At 38.0% G+C, this 25,539-nt stretch overlaps 1 protein-coding gene across 2 annotated transcripts in view; it reads right to left on the bottom strand.

Annotated features, from left to right (window-relative positions):
• The window catches only part of ACC (acetyl-CoA carboxylase), a 1,497,654-nt gene that overhangs the window by 732,794 nt on the left and 739,321 nt on the right, over window positions 1–25,539 (bottom strand). For both annotated transcript variants that reach the window (XM_090383551.1, XM_090383552.1), the window contains one exon: window positions 13,042–13,083. In XM_090383551.1, the coding sequence (XP_090239677.1) occupies window positions 13,042–13,083 (42 nt within the window). The remainder of the gene's footprint in view (window positions 1–13,041; window positions 13,084–25,539) is intronic.

Here is a 25,539-nt window from a genome sequence, read left to right on the forward strand (position 1 = left end):
AGGAATTTTTCTAGCAGGGATAAGAAGGTGATTATTCCCTTGTATAAGGCAATGGTCAGGCCACACCTTGAGTACTGTATACAGGTCTGGAGGCCTCATTTCAAGAAGGATGTAGAGCTGCTGGAACGAGTACAGAGAAGGGCAACAAGATTAGTGAATGGAACAAAGGGTTGCTCTTATGAAGAAAGGCTTAAGTTTTGCAAATTACAGTCTCTGGAGACTAGGCACCGGCAAGGTGATCTGATAGAGGTGTATAAAGCCTTGAATGGTTTGAGCATGCTCAAAACCGATGGGTTCTTCCTCTTGCTCAGAATAATATCCTGAGAGGGCATAAATTCAGACTGAGGAAAGACAGAAGTAGGATAGATGTGCCGAAATTTGCCTTTAGTCAGCTGATAGTTGGTTGATGGAACAGACTTCCACCCCCTTGTTGTGGAAGTTGATAGCCTTAATAAATTTAAGGCTCAGCTGGACAGGTATTTCGAACGAACGGATGGGTGAAATGGAAGTGTTTTTTTTTTTTTCTTTTCTTTTTGGTTGATGCTGCATAAGCTAGCTTTCTTGCATCATATGCCTCTACTAATGCTAATAGTAGTAGTAGTAGTAGCAGTGGCATTTGATGCAAGAAAGCAAGTGTATGAGCTTATGCAGCATCAGCCAAAAAAAAAAAAAAAAAAAAAAAATCAAACTATTCCCTCCAAATGCCTGTCCAGTTCCTCCTTAAATTTATTCAACCTATCAACTTCCACAATGACAGATGGAAGTTTGTTCCAGCAATTAACCACACACTGGCTAAAGGCAAATTTCCGCACATCTAATCTACATCTGTCTTTTCTTAATTTGAATTTATGCCCCTTAGGTTCGTAATCTGTACAAGTGGAAGGATCAGAATTCAGCGTGCTCAACCCATTCAAGGCCTTATAGACCTCAATCAGATCACCGCGCAGGTGCCTAGTCTCCAGCCACTGCAATTTGCAGAACTTAAGCCTCTCTTGGCAAGAGTTAGTTAGTTAGTTATTTGGTTTTTAGGAGCATTAGCAACTAAGGCCATATTGCTCCGGGATATGCGGTGGTCATTCCCTGACCTTTCCGCATCCTCCATATTTGGTGGTGACTCTTGGCAAGAGGATCCCTTCATTCCCCTTCTCTATACACGCTCAAGTAAATCTACATCCTTCCTAAAATGAGGCCTCCAGACCTGTACGCAGTACTCAAGGCGTGGCCTGACCATTGCCTTATACAGAGGGACAATCCCCTCCTTTTCCCTGCTAGCAAAATTCCTATATATCACTAACAAAACCCCATGACCTGCCCTGGCAGCCTGTCTGCATTGCTCAGAAAACTTCATATCTGACTGCACAATTACTCCCAGGTCTTTTTCATTTTCTACCACCTTAAGTGTAGTACCACACAGTTGGTACATTTCTCTGGGGTTACTTCTATCCATATGCAGTACTTTGCATTTGTCAAGGTTAAACTTCAGTTGCCACTTCTTAGCCCATCTGCCCAAATTATCTAGATCCTGTTGCAGTAGCACACTGCCATTACTGTCATTAACAACCCTGCCAACCTTTGTATCATCTCCAAACTTCGACATTAAGCCTGATATACCTTCATCAATATCATTGATAAATATACAAAACAACAGAGGACCCAACACCGAACCCTGTGGGACTCCACTAATAACATTAGTCCAAGAAGAGCAACACCCATTGATTACCACCCTCTGTCTTCTCCCACTTAACCATCCTTTTATCCATTGTAGCAACTTACCCTTAATACCATTCTGCTCAAATTTGTACAATAGTCTTCCATGTGCAACAGTGTCAAAAGCTTTCCTGAAATCCAAACATATGATATCAAAATTGTTTTTTGCATCCAGTTCCTTTGTAACCACATCATAATATCCTATCAAATTTGTCAGACAAGACTTTCCCTTAACAAACCCATGCTGTGTCTGAATTATTGCTGTAGTCGTGTCTAGATGATCCTGCAATGCATCTTTAACCAGTGACTCCATTATTTTACCCGGAACAGAAGTTAAACTAACTGGTCTGTAATTACTCGTGTCACCCTTCGATCCACCTTTGTGAATTGGGGACACATTTGCACATCTCCAGTCCGTGGGAACCTCCCCTGAGTCCAAGGACACTCTCATAATTATGGCTAAGGGTTTGCTTAGTTGCTTTGCCGCCTCCTTTAATATAACTGGATAGATCCCATCCACCCCAGGTGCTTTTCTTATGTTTAACTTCAACAATTTCTCCTCCACTTTGCTTTCAGTTATTACAACATCATTAAGTATCCTGCTACAATTTGATAATCTTCTGCCATTTTCAAACCTTAATAATTCCTCATGTGTGAATGTAGATGCAAAATACTCATCGATATGATGTGAATGTAGATGCAAAATACTCATGACAAACCATCGATGTCAAGTGGACCAATCAGATTCATCCCCTTCTTTTTAGAGTTTATATAAGTAAAGAAATCCTTGCTGTTTTTCTTAGCATCTTTTGCCAAGGATTTCTCGTAATCTGCCTTCGCCTGCCTAACCTCCTTTGTCACCTGATTACAGACTAGCTTATATCTGCCATAGGCTTCTGAGTCGCTTGATAATTTATATGCATCCCATACATTTTTCTTCTCTATTACGAGTCTCATTAGTTCATTAGATAACCATTTAGGCCTAAACCTTGAACAATATTTCTTAATAGGTATGAAACTTTTAGTAGCTTCCACGATTAATTCCTTGAATGCTTCCCACTTAGAATTTACTGTTGGTAACATCGTCAGTTTATCCCACTGTATAGAATTTAAAAACTGTCGGAGACCACTGTACTCACCTTTACAGAAGCAAAAACCCTTTCCTTTACCCCTGATGGTAATTAAATCTTTAAGTAAATCCCACATCAGTACACTGTGATCACTGCCACCTAGTGGTTCCTTTATCTGCAAATTCTTAATACACGAATGATCACTGCTGATAACCAGATCAAGAGTATTACTTTCTCTTGTTGCCTCTCGAACATGCTGCTGCAGAAAACAATCATCCAATAAACCCACAAAAGTCTGACTAGTGTGTGAGTGACCAACCCACAAGTTCCAGTCAATATCTGGGAAGTTAAAATCCCCCATTATAAGACATTCCGATTTATTAGCCCACTCTATTTCTCTGTACAATTGTTCATTGTACTCATTCGAGTCAATAGGCCTATAACACACTCCTACTCTTATTTTTGCTTTCGCAGTGCTTATTTCACACCAAACTGACTCAACAGTGCACTGTTCATCTATATCAACTGGATACACTTCTTTTGATTTTATGTTTTTCTTACTTATCAGCATAACACCTCCACCCTTTCTATCCTGGCTAAATAGTTTTGACAGGTTAGTTCCTGTCAAAATGAACAGGTAGGATCAAAAAGAAATAACAGTATAGTGGGACGCTTTGGTGAGGAGACTGTGAATGTCAACAGTGAGAGGCTTATCGATCTCTGCAAACAGTACCACCTGAAAATACTTAACACCTTTTATCAATACAAAAATATCCATAGATATACATATGGGAGCAATCATCCCTCCAGCAGAAATTGATCATTATATGACTATATAATTTTTCGCCAGAAGTTAGAATGGACAACAAAATATAGCATGGTAATGAGAGGTTCCAACTGTGGGTCAGTTCATTACCTGGCGATTGCAGATATTTTTTTCAAATACGAGAAGAAGGGTCAAATAAGACCTAACACTACCATTCAAGACGATAGGGTGATGCACGAAAATATTACTTATAAACTGGAATTTCTATCTCATGACAGTATTAAAGATCTCTACCAGAGAATACTTCAGAACCATCTGTCTCACATTAAAGAAATAGAAGAGGTGAATATCTTGTATGACAGCATTAAAACTACCATATGCAAGGCAGCTAACGAAGCACTAGGCCAAATGGATAACAAATATAAACAACAGTATTGGTGGAACGAAGATGTACCTGGGTTGGTGAAAGAAATGAGCCTATAACAAATGGTCATTGAATAGAAATCAGGAAAACAGAGAATACAAAAGGTGTAACAGAACAGTTAAATGGAAAATTGCTGAATCCAAGAATGCAGAATGGGAGAAAGATGCCAAGAAATTGACAGCACATTAGAAGGAACACAGTCATCCGAAGCCTGGCAAAGCTTGAGAGCACTGAAAACAAATGAATCTTGATCGAATAAAAACTTTATTGATATGCCAACATGGGAAAGTCATTATAATAACATCCTTAATGAAAGACGACCTCAAGATTACAAGATAATTACCCCTCCACCAGTGGATAAAGGGAAGACAGAAATTACAAAATACCAAGTACTAGACAGCACAAAGTTAATGAAGAACAAAAAATCTCCAGGCTCCGGGAACATAGCGAGTGAACATATTAAATATGGACCATCAAGCTTAATCAATCTGACTGCACAGCTGTTCAACAGATTGTACAACTAAGAAAAATACTGAAGGAATGGAAAATTAGCTGTATATCATCCATTTATAAAAAAAGGAAATAGACAGGATTCTGTCTTTTTTTATAAGTGGAGAAAAGAAGAGCAAAAAATAAAGATACCTACTTATGTTCATTGATCTAAAAAAGGCTTACAATTCTCTTCCAAGAAAGGAATAAGGAAAGTCCTACAAGAGATGTCAACCGATCCAGAACTTGTTGAACTGATTAGGGAATTATACGATAAAAACATGGCATTTATTAAAGTTGGAAAGTCTCTATCTAACCAAATCTAACCAACAAAGGAGCTGAGGCAGGGCTGTAGCTTATCACCTTTATTGTTTAATGTTTTCTTGGAAAGCACCTTGAAAGAATGGAAAAAAAAGCTGTTGTGGAATGGGGTTATCAATTAATGAGAGATATTTACGGAATCTCAATTTTGCCAATGATCATCATCAATTTTGTCATCATAGCACAAGAAGCATATGATTTGAAATACATGTTAAAAAAACTGCATTGTGCATACAACCAAAGAGGCCTCAATATCAATTTCACAAAAACAGAATTTCTAAGCACAGCAGAGCAACTAGACGAATTGGAAGACACACAGTCTATACATCTAAAACCTGTTGACATCTTCAAGTATCTTGGCTATATTATAACTAAGGAAGGACTGGGGAAAGAGGAAGTTAGCATGCAAATTCACCAAAGTAGGAAGATTCTTTGTGCCCTCAATGCCATCTAGTGGGACAACAATATCTCCCTTAGAACAAAAAACATATCGGACAGTCGTCAGTGTAATTGGTACTTTGCTACAGATGTGAGGTGTGGACACTGAGGGAGGGTGATAAAAAGAAGCTTAGGGCCCTAGAGAAGGACTACTTTTGTAGAATTACTAGAGTTTCCAAACATGAGAAGATTACGAATGAGGAAATTAGAAGGTGTTTGCACGCAGAATTGAAAACAGAAAGGCTGAGATGGTTTGGACATCTACACAAGATCCTGTAGGAATATTACAATAGATAGATATTTCCAGAAGTTGCTCTGATTGTAAATAGTCTGGTAGTCCTTCAAGTAAGTCACCTAGCTGTAATCTGGTTTGCAGATTACAATTGATAAAATTCCAGATTACAATTTCTAAGGAGAGCTTGCAGCATTTTCCAGGTACTTTTGAACAAGAAATGGTGAAAGCTTGTTTAAAGGATGATTAAAGAGGGAATGTAGATCCTATATTATTACTTGTTACAAATATACATACTACTCATTGTATTGTTAATTGAATGTATGTCTTAGTTAGCATTAGCAAAGGCACTTGATGCAAGAAAGCAAGCTTATATAGCGTCAAAAAAAAAAAAAAAAACACGCACGCACACACCCCTTCTTGTTTCACCCATCCACTCACTCCAAATGTTTGTCTAGTTCTGCCTTGAATCTGTTTAAGCTATCAACTTCTACAACAACAGTTGGAAGTTAGTTCCAGCAATCAACCACCCGCTGACTAAATGCAAACTTCCGCACATCTATCCTACAACTGCTTTTCCCCAATTTGAATTTATGCCCTCTCAGGTGATTATTCAGAACAGGAGTAAGAATCCCATTAGCATTGAAACCATTCAAGGCTTTATACACCTCAATCAGATCACCTCGCAAGTGCCTAGTCTCCAGACACTGTAATTTGCAAAACTTAAGCCTTTCTTCGTAAGAGCAAACCTTTGTTCCATTCAGTAATCTTGATGCCCTTCTCTGTACTCTTTCCAAAAGCACTGTATCCTTCTTAAAATGAGGCTTCCAGACCTGTATACAGTACTCAAGGTGTGACCTGACCATTGCCTTATACAAGGGGATAATCACCTCCATATTCATGCTAGAAAAATTCCTGTATATCATTGACAAGACGCCATGAGCTACTCATGCAGACCGTCTGCACTGCACAGAAAACTTCATATCTGCCTGCACAATTACCCCCAGGTCCTTTTCACTCTTTGCCACTGTCAGTGTAATACCACACAGTTGATACATTACTCTGGGGTTACTGCTTCCCATATGCAGTACTTTACATTTGTGAATGTTAAACTTTAGTTTCCACCTCTCAGCCCATCTGCTCAACTTTTCAAGATCCTGTTGCAGTAGCATACTCTCATTAACCCAGGGGGCTCACATCTTGTGAGTATGGGCTTGGCAAACCCAGGGTCCTGAGCTGGATATCATCATTCTTCTTTTTCTTGGTGATGCCTTTCTACTTTTCTCTCTCTCTCTCTCTCTCTCTCTCTCTCTCACACATACACACTCAGGGATATAACTCGGGAATTTTTTTTTTTTTTTTTTTGGCTTGTGCAGCATAAGCCTTAGGCTTCCTTGTACCATATGGCTAATAATAATAGTGTCATTAACATTAACCCTGCTTCGTATTTACAATGCTTCGTATTGTAAATACGAAGGTCGGTTGTTATGGTATATACCGATATACCATCATCAATATCATTAATGAATACAGAAAACAACAATGGACCCATCACTGAACCCTGAGGGACTCCACTAATAACATTAGTCCACAAAGAGCAGTGTCCCTTGATTACCACTCTCTCTGTCTTCTCCCACTCAACCATCCCTTTATCCATAGCAGCAATTTGTATCCAATGCCACACAGCTCCAATTTGTGCAGCAGTCGTCCATGTGCAACAGTATCAAAAGCCTTTCTAAGATCCAAATATATGATATCAAAATTATTCTTTGCATCCAGTTCTTTTGTGACTACATCATAGTATCCAATCCAAGACTTCCCCTTAACAAACCCATGCTGTGTCCAAGCTATAACTGAAATCTTGTCTACATGATCCTGCAATGCTTCTTTAACATGGGCCTCCATTAATTTCTCTGGAACAGATGTTAAACTAATAAGTCTGTAAATACCTGTGTCTCTTTTTGATCCTCCTTTGTGGATTGGGGTCACATTTCCACATTTCCAGTCCAAGGGTACCTCTCCTGAGTCCAAGGAGCTCTCATAATTATGGCTAAGGGTTTGCTTACTTCCTTTTCTGCCTCCTTTAATATAACTGGATAGATTTCATCTCCCTAGATGCCTTTCTTATGTTTATCTTCAACAATTTCTCCTCCACTTTACTGTAAATTATTACAAGATTATCTAGCTTATTGCCAGAGTTTAATACACCTCTAGCATTCCACTCCCTGAATAACTCCTCATGTGTGAATCAGTTGTTACAAATATACGTATTACTTGTTATATTGTATACATACTATTTGTTATATTGTATACATACTACTTGTTATTTGTAACAAGTAACAACATACATTCGTACTAATTGTTATTTTGTTAATTGTTACTATTGTCTTTTATCTGGCTTTTGGCAGCGGATGGTTTAATATTATTCTATTGTCTGCATACAAGTGTTCTGAACAGAGAATTGTATACTTCCTGTGAAAGTGGGCGAATATCTGGTTAGCATTTAGAGTCTGTCCTTCTCATTCTATTAATTTGAGATGACAAGGCTAGACTATTACCACCAAGTGCTCAATCTCCTTTTTTAAAACTTTTGTTTAGTCCAATTTTCAGGCACACCATAAAAGGGACATTAACAAAGTTATGGGCAAGAGTTTTTTTTAAAGGGATCCTGCAATTTTAGGTTATTCAGAAAAATATTTCCAACGTTGAACCCTGCTGAGGTACCAAGAACAAGCTGCTTTTGATTTAACTTCTTTTTCTTCTGTTTTTTTTTTTACAATGATTCCAAGCTATGTCCCATTTCACCTAAATGGGACATAGCTTGGAATCACTTTGATTGGCAATGCCACCTATAATACTAGTAATCAAAAATGTTGCAACCCATTCTTTCCCTTTCTGTGTAACTTAACTAGGTGGTAGATGACTCTCATCAACCGGTGAAATACCACCACTTTGCTTATTGGACGCTTGAAGTAGTGGAACCCATGTTTAGTCTCTAGAGCTAGATTCCGGCCAACCCTTCCCTATCTCTTCCATCATGCAGTATGATTGATGATTTTTGAGGTTATGATGAATGTTCGGTGAAACGGTGTTCGCAGGCCGGCCGCTAGTTAGTACACCGGACTGAACCTATTGGTAACTCTCTAGGAAGCTTCCGGATCAGCTAGTGTATAATCTTGCTACCTCTACTCTGCCAGATAGTGACTGGAGGGAGTCCGAGTAGTGTGTATGCGGGGAGCATTGTCGAGGCCACGTTATGTCAAGGATCTGGGTATATTCTTACCACATGTACGCCATATCCAAAAATTTCATTACTTCATACAGCATGTCCCACCCACTTTTTCTTACTATTGAATACACCATGAATTGTCAAAATAATAGAACAAGCTTATCTGCAAAAAGATCTAAACCTCCCAAGGACTTCCTAATTCATTTCACAAATATACGTGGTCTCAATTCTAATCTCAACGATGTCCATTTCCACTTGCAGTCTTCCAAACCCCATGTACTCTTTCTGACTGAATCTCAGTTATCAGTTAATTCAACTACTGCTCATCTCAGATGTCCAAATTATTTGCTGTATGATTCCTTTCGCCTCAAAGGTGGTACTTGTGCATATGTCCGTTCTGATATTCCCTGTCAGAGACTTGGCAATTTGGAATCTCCTCTCTTTGATCTTCTCTGGCTTAAAATCTCTCTACCTCATTGTGTAAAATTCATCTGTTGTCTCTACCGTTCTCCCAACTCCACTAATCATTTGGAGCTCTTTGACTTCCTCTCTTTGCAACTTGACTTTCTCGAGTCCAACTTTCCTAACAGTGAGGTAATTTTCCTTGGTGATTTTAACGTTCACAACTCCAGCTGGCTTCCGTTTTCTAGTCACACCGACCCAGCAGGTCGAGATGCTGAGGCATTTGCAATTACTAATGATCTAGCACAGATTGTTCATTTACCTACAAGAATACCAGACAATCCTAATCATACAGCCAATACGCTTGATCTTTTTCTCACAAACAACCCTTCTAAGTACAAGGTTGAAGTGAGAGGTCCTTTAGGCACTTCAGATCACAACTTGTTGATTGTCTCTTCTCCAATGGAACCTTTATCTCATGCCTATTCCCAACCTCGTATTGTTTGGCATTACAAGGATGCAAAATGGGATGACCTGCGAGACTTCTTTTCTTCTTTTCCTTGGTCTGATTACTGTTTCAAAACTTCTGATGTCAACGTTTTCTCAGATCGTATCAGTGAAATTATTCTTGAAGGAATGGAATCCTTTATCCCACACTCTACTTTAAAATCTCGTCCTTTATCTAAACCTTGGTTTTCCAATAAATGTGCTAAGGCTGTCCAAGAGAAGAACGTTGCATATCGTAATTGGCTTGTTTCTAATTCTTCAGTTTCATTTTCTGCCTACACCAAAGCTCGCAACAATTGTAAAGCAGTTATTAATCAGTCCAAACTAGAGTTTGAACAGGCTAAGAGTAGAAAACTTGCTTCTTGCCCTAATGGTAGCCGAGCATTCTGGTCTCTTGCCAAAGCTATTGGCCGCAACTTTTGCCCATCTCTGCTCCCACCTCTGTCCAAACCAGATGGTTCTGTTGTCACTTCAGCCAAGGATAAAGCTTACCTGCTAGCATCCCATTTTTCTTCGAGCTCATGTATTAATGATCTTGGTAAAACACCTCCCACCATTCCTAACACGCTCCATTCAATGCCTCCTGTGGTCTTCCGTCAAAAAGATATCAGAAGGATTTTGATGAATCTTGATGCTAAGAAAGCTCCAGGTCCTGATGGTATTTCTCCACTTGTTCTCAAAACCTCTGCTCCTGAACTTACTCCTATTCTTTGCCGCCTTTTTTCACTTTCTTATTCCAAAGGTGTTTTTCCTTCTGCTTGGAAATTTGCTCATATCCAGCCAGTTCCTAAAAAGGGTGACAAACCCCTCCCATCCAATTATCGTCCCATTGCAATTACTTCTACTCTTTCTAAAGTAATGGAGAAATCAATTAACAGCCAACTCTTAAACTACCTAGAAACCTTCCGTCTGATCAACGATCGCCAGTATGGATTCCGTCAGTGTCCGCCACTGGTGATATTCTGGCTTATGTTACCCATTTATGGACTAATTCAATGGAAAGGTTCGGTGAAACACAAGTAGTTGCTCTTGACATCTCAAAGGCTTTTGATCGTGTTTGGCATAAAGGTCTTCTAAACAAGCTTCCATCTTATGGTTTGCCAACTGTTTTTAGTAATTGGTTATCCAGTTTTCTCTCTGATCGCTCACTGAGGGTGATGGTAGATGGCTCTCTGTCTTCTAACGTCTCGATTAATGCTGGAGTCCCCCCAAGGTTCAGTTCTTTCCCCCACTCTTTTCCTCTTTGTATATCAATGACCTTCTTCCATTGACTGGAATTCCTATCCATAGTTTTGCCGATGATAGCACATTGCATTCAACTTTCCATTTTGAGAAACCTTGTCCAGCTCAATCAGCTTCAAGTTCTCGAAAATCTGCTGCCAATTCCTTAAATGCCGATCTTCAGGTAATTCTCCAGTGGGGCAAAGACAACTTAGTTGATTTCAACCCTTCTAAAACTCAATCTTGTCTTATATCTCGCAAAAAGGATTCTTCTGCTCCTATGCTTATCTTTAGTGACACTCCGATTTCTAGGCAAGATATATCTCTTTTGGGGATTACCCTGACTTCTAATCTCTCTTGGCACAAGCACATTACAAATATTGCTTCCTCTGCATCTAAAAAACTTGGTTTTCTCTTTCGCTCTCGGCATTACTTTTCTTCCAAACAGCTGCTCACTCTGTATAAATCGCAAATCCGCCCTGCCATGGAATATTGTTCCCACATCTGGGCAAAAGGGGTGGTGCCCCCAAAACCTCTTGGCATTGGGGTGGTGCCCCCAAAACCTCTCTCAGGCTTCTTGATTCCATTCAGAAGAGGGCAGTTAGGTTAATTAATAATTCATCTCTAACAGAGTCTCTCCACTCGCTTTCTCATAGACGCACTGTTTCTGCTGCATGCCTCTTCTACAGATACTTCCATGGGCACTGTTCTTCTGAATTGGCTTCTATAATTCCCGCTCTCTCTTTCAAAACAGTCCGAACACGTGCCGCCACCAGCCAACATCCATTTACTGTCCAACTTCAAACCCACAGAACCAACTTTTCATCTTCCTCATTTATTCATTCAACTGCCGTTTTCTGGAACAACCTTCCTTCATACGTATTTCCTGAAAATTACAATCTACAGAAGTTCAAGTCCAATATCAACAAATATCTTCTTTCGTCTTCTCAACCTCCAACCCAAGCACGGTACTAAGTGCTATAGGTTATAATACCTCTCGTGTTTGGGGTTCTCATAAAAATAAAAAATAAATAAATAAATCTTTGTTTCGGTTCTTCTAAGACAACCATTATTTTGCTACTTTGCATAAACAATGCAGAAGTAGATTATCTTCTATGATAAAGATGAAAATAAATATTTGTATGTCATAATCATCATCATGAAATGATATTTTTGTAATTCTTCCTATGCACTGCTATTCTTATGCTTATTTGTTTGCAAAGATCTGATTATATTGTGTTTCCGGCTACTTGAAGCTGAAAAATTTCATCTATACAGTATAGAAGGCATATGTACCAACTTTTCACATTTTTACAATACATGAAAAAACTATGAAAATGCTACAAAATGTTAGCACATAACAGAGAAAAGAATGCCATTATCCCCATTTCTATTTTGAAAGGCAGATTAGCACACCTGATGGCTAACATTTTAACATAAATATGCAGAAATTCACAGAAAATTTTAAAAATTCCAATTTTAATGCAGCTTTATCTTTTTTTTTTTCCATGACAAGAAAAAGGAGAATAGCCGCGTTTATGCAAAAAGATAGAGCAACTCATTGTTAGCATATATCATATATCATAATGGTGAGACAGAGAACAGATCAATTCAAGTAAATAATCTGGATTATCTAACATAAATCTGTAGAATTGGTAGGTGTGGAAAGGGATTATGCCCAGCTTTTTAACAAGCATCTGATTTCAGACAGAATAATGATATTATTACAAATAGATTATTATTATTATTGGATGATCAAATTGTATTCAATTTCAAAGGTAGAAAACAAGTCTCTACACAATTAAAAATCTGGTCAGACAAAATCTTTAAATAATTTTACAGATACTTTTCTGTATGTCTCCAGTTATTGAACAAGCAATTGGTTTTATACAATAACAGTATTTAAGAGTAAGTAACATATGACTGGTGAAAACTGCCGAAAGGATTTTGTAAACACTATTTGCATTTCACTGTTTTGATTTAACAAAAAATCGTTTTTTTTAATGTCCTATTTGGTGTTTTTATAATAACAAAAGTTATATTCAGTTAAATCAAAAACTGTTTTAAGTTAAAAAAAAATTAAATAAAAAAAATAAAAAACATTTTTTCCTTTTTTAACTCCATTAAATTTTTTTAACCATAACACTGACAGAAAAAAATATGCAAGAAACCAAATAGTGAAGCATAGAATAGTTCATATATAAAACAATCTTATGACTCTTAGGAATTACTCACATTGTCTCTCGCTCGATATGTGAAGAATTTTGGAAAATTATACTGTAAAGAAGAAATAATTCTTATTTTAGTTCTAATTTTTTAAAATATTTAAAGTTGAAATGTAATTTTCATTATGACATATTATACTTGTTAGACAGCTCATAGTAAATAGTCCAAGTGACTGGCAAAAACAGGATTTCAAAGAGATATTAAAATGAACGTATACAATTTATTAGAATTTCCTCTTTTTTTTTTTTTTTTTTTTTTTTTTTTGTCATTCTCTAATTAGCATTAGCATTAGTAGAGGCATTTGATGCAAGAAAGCAAGCTTATGCAGCATCAGCCAAAAAAAAAAAAAAAAAAAAAAAAGTAACATAAATAAATAAAAATAACCACTTCCACTTCACCCCTCTGTTCGTTCGAAATACCTGTCCAGCTGAGCCTTAAACTTATTTAGGCTATCAACTTCCACGACAAGGGATGGAAGTCTGTTCCACCCACCAACCACCCGCTGGCTAAAGGCAAATTTCCGCACATCTATCCTACATCTGTCTTTCCTCAATTTGAATTTATGCCCTCTCAGGTGATTTTTCTGAGCTAGAGGAAGAATCCCATCAGCATTGAGCATGCTCAAACCATTCAAGGCTTTGTACACCTCTATCAGATCACCCCGCTGGTGCCTAGTTTCCAGACACTGTAATTTGCAAAACTTAAGCCTTTCTTCGTAAGAGAACCCCTTTGTCCCATTCACCAATCTAGTTGCCCTTCTCTGTACTCTTTCCAGCAGCTCTACATCCTTCCTGAAATGAGGCCTCCAGGCCTGTATACAGTACTCTAGGTGTGGCCTGACCATTGCCTTATACAAGGGAATAATCACCTCCTTATCCCTGCTAGAAAAATTCCTATATATCATTGACAATACACCATGAGCTACTCTTGCAGCTCGTCTGCACTGCTCAGAGAACTTCATATCTGCCTGCACCACCACCCCCAGGTCCCTTTCATTCTCTACCACTGTCAGTGTAGTACCACAGAGTTGATACGCTGCTCTGGGGTTGCTGTTTCCCATATGTAGTACTTTACATTTGTCAATGTTAAACTTCATTTGCCACCTCGAAGCCCATCTGCTCAACCTTTCCAAATCCTGTTGCAGCAGCAAAGTGTCAGTAGTGTCCTTGACAACCCTGCCAACCTTCGTATCGTCTGCAAACTTGGACATTAAGCCTGATATACCATCATCAATATCATTTATAAATACAGAAAACAATAAAGGCCCCAATACTGAACCCTGAGGGACTCCACTAATAACATTAGTCCACGATGAGCAGTGTCCATTGATTACCACTCTCTGTCTTCTCCCCCTCAACCACCCCTTTATCCATAGCAGCAACTTGCCTCCAATGCCACACTGCTCCAATTTGTGCAGCAGTCTTCCATGTGCAACAGTATCAAAAGCCTTTCTAAGATCCAAGTATATAATATCAAAGTTATTCCCTGCATCCAGTTCTTTTGTGACTGCATCATAGTATCCAATCAAATTGGTCAGGCAAGACTTCCCCTTAACAAAACCATGCTGTGTCCTAGCTATAACTGAAGTCTTGTCTAGATGATCCTGCAGTGCTTCTTTCACCAGTGCCTCCATAATTCTAATAGTTAGAGATGCATATCTAAAAGACTAAAATTTGTATTAATGTCTCTAATAGATATTTTAACTTTTTAAATCAGGGGTCCCCAAACTAAGGCCTGCGGGCTGCATCCGGCCCATGGAAGCATTTTATCCGGCCTGCGGATATTTCAATTAGATCGTCAAAAATTAATGTTTATATTAGATCACAATAAAATTTAAGAAAAACACACTTACAGATTACTGTAACATTCATTGGTTGATTAATAGTGTTGACACCTCTGTGTCGTTGGCTTAGTTTTTTAGATATTAATGCTCTTATTTCCAATAAAAGCTATTCTTTGAAACATTGTTAAAATAATCCATTAATCATGACCCTGTCATTAAATAGCAATAGGCATTAGATAAAGTAATTAGGGATTTCCTAATCCCTTGCCGGCCTGCACATCAAAACTGATGTGCAGAGTATGGGAGCAAAGGTCACCCTAGGCTTCCACTACACAAGAATCCAAGATCCAGGAGAAAACACGGCACAAGCAGCATGGTCTGATGATTGGTATTGGTAAGATCCTGAACCAGCCTGTGCATGAACCCTGAAGTTCAGAATATGTGAGCAAAGGCCAGTCCTGGCTTTTATTATGCAAGAACCCCAGTTCCAGGATAAAATCATGACACTAACCTATTGGTTAATGGAGTTAATTCCTCTGCTATAAATTAACTGCTGGCATCCTGTATGCACATAAAGTTTCTGATAGCATCAGCAAGGGCATCTATTTATATCACCTTACATTTCCACTTTTCTACTGTAACAGCAAATCAAAACTTACTACTTTAGAATTGTAATTTGCAACTTGTAATATTCTTAACTGCAATTGTATTATTAGTAATTGTAACTATAATATCCTAAAATATTCAAATTTGTAGCCCTTTCTGTTCTCCCCACAGCATGGTCTGGTATTGGTAAGATACCCGAAACATCACCTTATTAAAATATATTATAATTAATAATATAGTTTTATATTATAATATAAAACTATAATAACGTAGTTTATTAGGCAAACAGTCTAATAAACTATATTATTAATTTCACGTGATATAAGAGTGATATGAATATAATAATAAACTATGTTAAAATATTTCATAAAATTTTAAGAAACGTCAGTGCTTACTTTAATATTCATGAGTATTTTTTTTTATTCCAGAGACACCATAAAAATCATGTTGAGTTTTTTTTTTTAATGAAAACCTCCAAACATGAGAGGTATTAGAACCTATAGTACTTAGTACCACGCATGGGTTGGAGGTTGAGAAGACAAAAGAAGATATCTGTCAACATTAGACTTGAACTTCTGTAGACTGTAATTATCAGGAAATACGTATGGAGGAAAGTTGTTCCAGAAAACGGCAGTTGAATGAATAAAGGAGGAAGATGAAAAGTTGGTTCTGTGAGTTTGAAGTTTTTTAGATGCAGAGGAAGCAATATTTGTAATGCATTTGTGTCAAGAGAGATTAGAAGTCAGGGTAATCCCCAAAAGAGATATATCATCTTGCCTAGAAATCGGAGTGTCACTGAAAATAAGCATAGGAGAGGAAGAATCCTTTTTTTGAGATATAAGACAGGATTGAGTTTTAGAAGGATTGAAATCAACTAAGTTGTCTTCACCTGACTGGAGAATTATCTGGAGATCGGCATTTAAGGAATTATTAGCGGATATTTCAGAAGTTGAAGCTGATTGAAGCTGAAGGTTTTTTCAAACTGGAAAGTGGAATGCAATGTGCTGTCATCAGCAAAACTATGGAGAGGATTTCCGGTCAATGGAAGAAGGTCATTAATATACAGGAGGAAAAGAGTGGAGGGGAAGAACTGAATCTTGGGGGAAACCAGCATTAGTGGAGAAGTTAGAAGACAGAGAGCCATCTACCATCACCCTCAGTGATCTGTCAGAGAGAAAACTGGATAACCAATAATAAAACACAGTTGGCAAACCATAAAATGAAAGCTTGTTTAGAAGATCTTTATGCCATACACGATTGAAAGCTTTTGAGATGTCAAGAGCAACTGATTGTGTTTGACTGAAATTTTCCATTGAATTTGTCCAACATAAACCAGAATATCACCAGTGAATCGACACTGACAGAATCCATACTGGTGATCGTTGATCAGACAGAAGGTTTCTAGGTAGTTTAAGAGTTGATGGTTAATTGATTTCTCCATTACTTTAGAAAGAGTAGAAATAATTGCAATGGGACGATAATTGGATGGGAGGGATTTGTCACCCTGTTTAGGAACTGGCTGGATATAAGCAAATTTCCAAGGAGAAGGAAAAACACCTTTGGAATAAGAAAGTGAAAAAAAGTGGCAGACAACAGGAGTAAGTTCAGGAGCACAGGTTTTGAGAACAAGTGGAGAAATACCATCAGGACCTGGAGCTACCTTAGCATCAAGATTTGTCAAAATCCCATTGACATCCTTTTGATGGAAGACTACAGGAGGCATTGACTGGAGCATGTTGGGAATGGTGGGAGGTGTTTTACCAAGATCATTAATACATGAGTTGGAAGAAAAATAAGGTGCTAGCAGGTCAGCTTTATCCTTGGCTGAAGTGACAATACAACCACCTGGGTTTGACAGAGGTGGACAAATGTTGCAGCCAATAGCTTTGGCAAGAGACCAGAATGCTCGGCTACCATTAGGGCAAGAAGAAATTTTCTACTCTTAGCCAGTTCAAAATCTAGTTTGGACTGATTAGTAACTGCTTTATAATTGTTGCGAGTTTTGGTGTAGATTGTTGTTGTTATGCAAATTTCATGGCACAAGGGAAACTATGGCCAATATGTGTCTGTAAGAATCAATATGTTCATTTTATATGAACATATTGATTGATGGATATATCATATTGATGGATATATCAAAGTGTATTTATTATTCCAAGATGTTTAATATATATAGAGAGCTCACTTAGGTTTACTTTGCACCAAATTTCCAAAATATATGAAAGAGGGGCTAGAGGAGCTTGCAAGTTTGCTAATGATTGAAAGCATGTGGTTTGGACGGCTGAATAGGATGGACAATCAATCAGGATGTGCCTTACTGTAAGTAATATCTGAGAGACAGAGCAGAGCGGGGGGGATCTTCTCTTAGAAGTAAATGTTTGTGAGTGAGGAAGGTACGCCCAATGCACAGTCTTGTCAATATAATTTCCCCCTGTCTATTTGTACATGAGCTAGAACACCATGAACATAGATCTTTTTTTTTTTATTCTGCGGCGTTTATTGCATGGTTGGTCCCTCCAAAGTTGTTTCCAAATCGAAGTATATTTGATACGAAATACATCCCTATAATCTATAAATGGTACAAACTGAAAGTTATCTTGTATATTAAGATCTGTATTTTTTGCAGCTTGGTCTGCATGATTATTTCCTGTGATTCCAAATGGCTGGGAATACAACAGATAGACAGTTGTTTTTTAAGAAACTGAATAAAGGAATTTGAAGAATATTTGCTATTCTGTACAGCTGCTAATGCACTAAGGGAGTCAGTATAGATTAGAGCAGGTAGAAGTTGGTGCTCAGTAATATCATACAGTGCTAGTTTAATAGCATATTAAACTAGCACTGTTGTGAAAATTCTGTTGTGAAAATACTGAAAACACGAGGCAAGAAGACAGATATAGTATATTCCGGCAAAACTACTGAGTTTCGATTTTGATCCATCTGTGTAAATCTGATGACTTTCTATTTTCAAAACTGTGCAGTGCGTGGAGCATCTGTATAATGATTGGGGAGATCTCTTTTTTTATTCCTGTTTGTAAGATGTGATATGGACAAAGGCACAGTCGGCATCCAAGGAAGTTCTGTGTTTATATCTACTGCAGAAATGTGCTGGAAATGTATTTCCCAAACTCGAGCTAAGTGTGTCTGAGACGCAGTCCTACTAGTTTATTTCATTTGGCTTGCAATCTCGTCCTTAGTGGATCGTGAATAATGGACCAATTTTGATGTGATGGCTGACTGTATATTTTTTCTGCATACGTGCGCAGTAAATAATCTCGTCGAAGATGCAGCTGAGGTTCCGATGCATCTGCATACAGCCTGTAAATTGATGAAGTTTTAAATGCTCCTAGAGCTATATGGAGAGCATTATGGTGAATGGTATCTAGGCGATGTAACATGCTCCTTCTTGCTGAAGCATATACAGGAGATCCATAATCCAAACAAGATCTAATCAAAGTTTTATATAATTGTAGTGCTGTCGGCTCCCCAGGCCATTGAAGATACTGTGCGCAAGATGTTTTGAGAGGCAACTAGTTTGAAGGCTTAGTATATGTTCATGAAAGTTGTTTTCTATCTAATGTTAAGCCTAAGAAGGAAAAATTTTGAACAACAGGTAGAGCAATTTTATTTAAGTATAACATCTGTTCAGGATGAAGACCACACATTTTACAGAAGTGTATAACAGCTGATTTTTTCTCAGAAATCCTATATCCATTATTTTTAGTCCATGTTTCTATTTTGTTTATGGATAACTGTAGCTGTCGTCCAATCGTATTCATGCTTTGTGATTGAAATGAAATGGAAAGATCATCTGCGTACGTATATACAGGTCGATCACCACTAATTTGGCCACCCGTAATCTGGTTCCACCGCTAATTCAGACATAATTTCCGCAAACGTAATTTCAAATTTTCGGGGTCGGCGCACTGACTTGCCGTTACTGTTTTCGTGGCGTTGGTTGGAGCATCAGCTGTTGGCGTGAACTCATTAGCACGAAAATACTCGCAAGCCATTCCCACTTGTTTTTCTGCATTTATTATTATAACCTGCTCACATTTAGCTCCAGCCATGGTTCCAATGCATAAAGGAAGTGCCTCTCGTGGTGGAAAGTGCAAACACTGTACGTTGTCCATAATAGATAAAATCGAGCTTCTGAAAAAAACTCGACAGCAGTGTGTCTGTGAGAAGTTTAACTCTGCTTAATTGTAAATTCCAGCAGTTTCTCTCAGTTTCTCTTATTTTAGTAATTTTCTTTTAGCCATTCCTCTTTAGATATTTTTTTTTTACAACACACTTGTACAAACTTGTGGGAAAACACAACACAATATGATGGATAACACAGCACCCTAACGAATTTGTTTTCACAAAATCTCTAACAATCTGACAAACTTATTGCGATGTTTGAGAATTTATTTTATTGCAGCACTTGCCGCGCATGCAATAAACTAATCACAAACGACCTTCATATGTATGCAGTAAAAGTGTCACATGTATGTGGCCGATGGCTTCGCAAGAAATAAAGTAACCAACATATGTGACCACGTTGGCCACATACATGCGACATAAAAAATATATATTTTTTAATATTTTAAGTGAAAAAATAACACTGACATTACAATATTTATTTTAGAATTACTAATCAAATTGTTTGCTCAATATTTTTTGGCCCTTGGGAAATTTCTTTCTTAAACTAAACTAGCTTGGCAGTCAATGTGTTAAATGTAGGAGGAGGTGAAAAAATATTTGGCTTTTTTATATGCAATCAAATTGAGGGTAGTTGGATATTTCTGGAATCCATTCCATGCACGATTTTGTTTTGTTTTTGCACATTCTGCATTCCACCAAGAGCTGTACCGTGCCTGCCTTGTCCTACTTATTTGAGGTATTGTAGCTTTTGAAGTTTCTAGCAGTTGATCGTTGATATATATGACAGCATCATCTATTGGCAAGGTTTCTATTAATTGCTTATCCAGCTTGATTAATTGTATACATTTACTCCAATTGACTTTGTTAAAATTCCATACTGTTCTAGTTTCTTCTGTATGAGTCAATTGTGTCTGTATGGAAAATACTATCAGAAAATGATCACTGTTGTAAGGATCACTTAATACGAATCATTCTATACTGGGATAAACCAATGGAGAACATATTGTTAAGTCTATTGCAGAAGTGATACCTGTAGCAAAACTGATATGAGTGTGAGATCTGGTATTCAGTAAATTCAGCTGTTGATCATCTAGGAAATTTTAGATTAAATTACCTTTACTGTCCGTGTGAGAAGATTCCCACAGATGATGATGGGCATTCATATCTCCCATAAGTCAATAGGGAGGTTGAAGCTGCATAGTAAGATCGTTTAATTCCAATCTGGAGAGAGGAATTTTTGGTGGAAGATAAAGTTGGTGGGACGAGATTGTGATAGAAATTCCGATGGCTATTCTCACTGCTACTGCTTCTAAGTTGGTTTTTAATGTTGTTTGCTTAGCTGGTATATCAGTATTCAATAAAACTGCCACTCCTCCTTTGGCAGTTGTGTTATCATTTCTGTCTATCCAGAAAAGTGTATAGTTTTGAAATGTGGGTGAAGACTGAGGTGCTTTGGGGTCTCCTGAAAGCAAATGCAGACCAGTTTATACTGCTGAATAATATCTTTTATTTCATCCAATTTTCCACGTAAACCACGACAGTTCCATTGTATAATAATATACTGCATTATTTAGGTCTCAAAATTATTTGTTGAATCTGACTGCGCTTTTGAGTTTTTTTGTTTATCATATTTGGGTTTGTCTTTCTTCGGAAAATTAGGATGAGGTGTATAAATATCTTCTGCAGGGTGTAGTACTACTAGTACGTTCTCTCTCTGTTCATCAGTATCCATTTCATCTATAGTTGTTTGTTTCTGTTCACACGGTTTACTAGATGCTGTTTGCTTTGTTTTTGAAGATGTTACTTCTGATTTCTGCTTTCCAGGCACAGAAGTATCCTGCTCTTTAGCACTAGATGTTTCTTGTGAAGCTGTTTTTGTCATTAATATTACTTTAGTCCAGTCTATAATTTGATTTATAGGTATTGCTACCTCCGTTTGAGTGGCTATAGTTTGCTGACATTTCACTGCTGAAGCATAGGAATGTGAAGGTTTGGTTGCAAGTATCTGTTTTCTTGCTTCCGAATAAGACACTTTATTCTCTACTTTGTATTTTTCAATTTGTTTTCCCAATATCCACATTTCGCATGTCTTCGAAAAAGGAGGGTGATTTCCATGACAGTTTGGACAGAGTGGCATAAAGGATGCGCAATTTGCTTGATTGTGTTCTTTCGATCCACAGAGGGGACAGATGGGATCGCTGCGACATGCTGCCTGAGAGTGTCCGTAAAGCTGACAGTGGTAACACCTTATTGGATTCAGTATATATGGTCGGATTTTGCAATTTAAATATCCTGCTTTTACTGAGTGGGGAAGAGAAGGATTGTTAAAGGTGAGAATAACTGAACGGGTTGGAGTGAGAATGCCATCTTTCTTCATTATTATCCTGCTAATATGTATCACTTGTTGTTCTGTTAGCTCGTGCAGTAATTCTTCCTCTGAAACAGTCAAAAGGTCCCATTAGGTAATAACACCTTTCGATGTATTCAGGGAATTATGTGGGGTAATTTCAACTGGCAGTCCTGCAAAAGTTTTTGTTTTTAGCAATTTCTCAGATTGATGACTTAGTGAGGTTTCTACTAAGAGGTCACCTGATTGTAATCATTTTATCATTTTTGTTGACAGAATTTGGAGGCCTTTTCTCAGTTTTTAATAGAGAAGTTGAATGATGGTATTTGAGCATGCCAGGGTGGGAGTGATTGCCTTGATTACTCGGTCACATTCTACCGTGATGTTCAATTCTCTTAGTAAATTTTGGTCACAAATTACAAAGGGATGGTTGGCAGTCTTGCAGTTGTTATAGAGGTTGTTCCAACGTGTTTCAAAAATTGCTGGCAACGTGGGGTGGTCTGGTAGGGATTTTACTTTAAAGGTGCTGTAATGATAATTGCTTTTGTCGAAGAAACAAGGATGGTTTTGTTGTTTTGACATATAGACTCTGAACAGGAAGGTGTTCAGAAAGCTCTATAAGCAATAAAAATCGCCTGACAGTGCAATGGGTCAGGCAATCAGAGTAGAGTAATCTGTTTCTAGCCATAGCATACACCTGGAACGCACAACCTAATTCAGAATGAACAAGGGCATGATAAAGTTGAAGTAATGTACAATGATTTTCAGCTCAGTTATTAGAGGATATAGCCCTGGAACATGCACTGGCCCTTTGTGTACTTTGCTAAAAGTTGATGGATGTGTTGTAAAATTTTTTTTATCAAATGCATTCAAAGTTGCTAGATCGTGTTTTGTTTGAGCTTTAGTTCTCGACAAAACACAATCAGAGTGAAGGTTCAATTTCTGACAAAAGTGGATGCAAATTGTCTTTTGGAATGAATGCCTGAATCCATTAACTGTTGCCCAAGAGTTTACATGGTCAATAGCATGTTGCAATTGCCTTTTTATAATCCTCATGTTGGAAGACTGTGAAAAGATGACAGTGATCAACGAAAAAGCACTGTTTACTGTTGGAAGTAGTTATATTAACTCTGATAGCAAAAAAATATTGCACTTAGAACTTTTGTTGAAGAAACAAGGATGGTTTGGTAGTTTTGACACATAGACCACTGCTCTTAGCAGTGTGTGTGTGTGTGTGTGTGTGTGTGTGAGAGAGAGAGAGAGAGAGAGAGAGAGAGAGAGAGAGAGAGAGATAGCTGGTTCGAGAGGAAGTTTTTAATAAAAATGGCAATGTGTCTACCTAAGACCAAAATTAAAATTCCGAACCTCCAAGCCGTGGCATACACTTTTTCCATATTAAAGAAAACCAGCACATGGTGCTCAACTTTCAGGACAGCAACACAAATAGATGTTTCCAGACAGATGAAATAGTTGAGTGTTGATCTGTTTCTTCAGAAACCACACCGTGACTTGGAAAGACCACAGTAAGAACAAAAAATGTCCCTGATATGACTCTGGAGGCGGTGGAAATCAACATATTTGCATTTGCCTGTCCAGACCATCTCCCCTAACTATTTATTCATTGCCTTGCCCAGGGTGAATTCCCTGCACATAGGAAGCAAACAATACTTCAACCAATTTTGCAAAATCCTGAAAACCCCTAATGAACCCAGATCTTACAACCCCACTGCATTCCTTTCAGTGCTTGGCAAGATCTTGGAATGACTTTACTTAACCAGCTACTACCAGTGAAAAGTTCTGCGTTCAAACAAACAATTCACTTTTATACCTAGCAGTTTTACAGAAGATGCAATGCAGCAACTAATAAATGGAGCAAATAATACTGAACAGAAATATATGCTAGTCATATCCATAGTTTTTCTGGCACACTTGATGTGTTGTGATGTCCTAGCATTTTGTGAAGGCTCTGCCATGCAGACGAGCCACAAAAAGTCTATCATACGAGGCTATCTGGAAAACAGACTAGTCACCGCAAAAACCAAATATTGGGAAACAACCAGATCAGTTACTAAAGGTTACCCACAGGGCTCAGTGTTTAGTACATTCTTTTGGACAACAGTGCTAAATGCTTCTAAATAAGGATCGCACTCTCGCAGATGTTTTACCTTTGCTGATGGCCTTGTCCTCATTGTAAGGACAGGTACCTATGCAAGCCTTGAACAACAAGCAAATATTATTCTTCAAAAACTGCAGGATTCGATGCGTCCATAACTAAAAATCTCATCTGAAAAAACCAGGCCGATTCTGTTAAAAAGTATTCCAAGTTCCAGAAGGGCACAGTTATTAAAATATCTGACACTTCTATCATGATGATCCAGCAGCTTAAATACTTCGAAATAATCTGATACAAAGATAATTCCTTTCTTTCTATCCGCATGTAGAACAAATAGCTAAAAAGATCTGAAATGATGCAGATAAATCTGCAGAATTAGTAGGACAGACTGGGGTTTAAAAAAGAAAACCCTCAATCTCATATACAAAGCTGTTTTTATTCCAGTTCGTTGCATAGGGAATGGAATATGGTATTACAGAATTGATAAAGTTAGGAACAAAAGAAAACTGGAAACTATACAGAGAATAATGCATCTAGCTACAACCAGAGCTTGCAGGGCAGTGAGTTCCCCTGCCCTGCAAGTAGTGGCAGGCACACTCTCTCACTGCATATGGAAAGAGTATGTAAGTTGCCTATTTCAGACTGAAACGAGGCATGCCCAAAGAATATCAGGATATTATTTTGGACTTAGCTGCCCTAAAACATGAAAGAAAAAGAATAGCCAATGAACTGTAACACAGGTGGCAAGCATCTTCAGAACAGTTCAACAGGAGAGAGGTAAACAGATGATTCCTGACAAATGTGGCACTGGTCACCTTTACACTCCTCCATGGTTCCCCCAGGACTATAGATAACTTTCATTTTGACAGGACATGGTTCATTCAAAGCCAAACTCAATGCCCTAAGGTTGATAGACGAATTAAGCTGTACCTGTGGCATACCTGAAGATTGGGAGCACTTATTGTATGAGCACAATCCATGACAATCCGAGAAGTCTAATGATATCTAGGATCTGCCCACGTTCCAGAAACTAGGAGCACTTGTTCATTACTGAGAAAGGTTACTATAAAGGCCTTGTACAATATGCCTACACAGTCTTCCAAACAAAAAGACAAATCCTCTCAAACCCATCTCAAATCTCAGATGCTCAAACAGATGCACCTAATGCTGACTAACATAGCACTAATCCAACCAATAATAAATTCTGAACAAAGCTGATTTGCCCCAAATGTGATTTAAACAGACTACCTAAACTGACCCCAGGGACCTGTCTATATGCACTTTTGCCAAACTCTACTCCCACCTCTGTAAAAACCCAGTGGTCCTATTGCCACCTCAGCTAAAGATAAAGTCGACATGTTAGCATCCTAACTCTTATATTGATAATCTTAGTAAATCACTTCCTACCATTTCCAGTACACTCCATTCAATACTTCCTGTGGAAGGATTTTGATGAATCCTGATGCTAAGAAAGCTCCAGGTCCTGATGGCATTTCTCCACTTGTTCTCAAA

The sequence above is a fragment of the Mastigoproctus giganteus genome, chromosome 10 (assembly GCF_048544385.1).
Source record: "Mastigoproctus giganteus isolate SK-2022 chromosome 10, ASM4854438v1, whole genome shotgun sequence".
NCBI classification, from domain to species: domain Eukaryota; kingdom Metazoa; phylum Arthropoda; class Arachnida; order Uropygi; family Thelyphonidae; genus Mastigoproctus; species Mastigoproctus giganteus.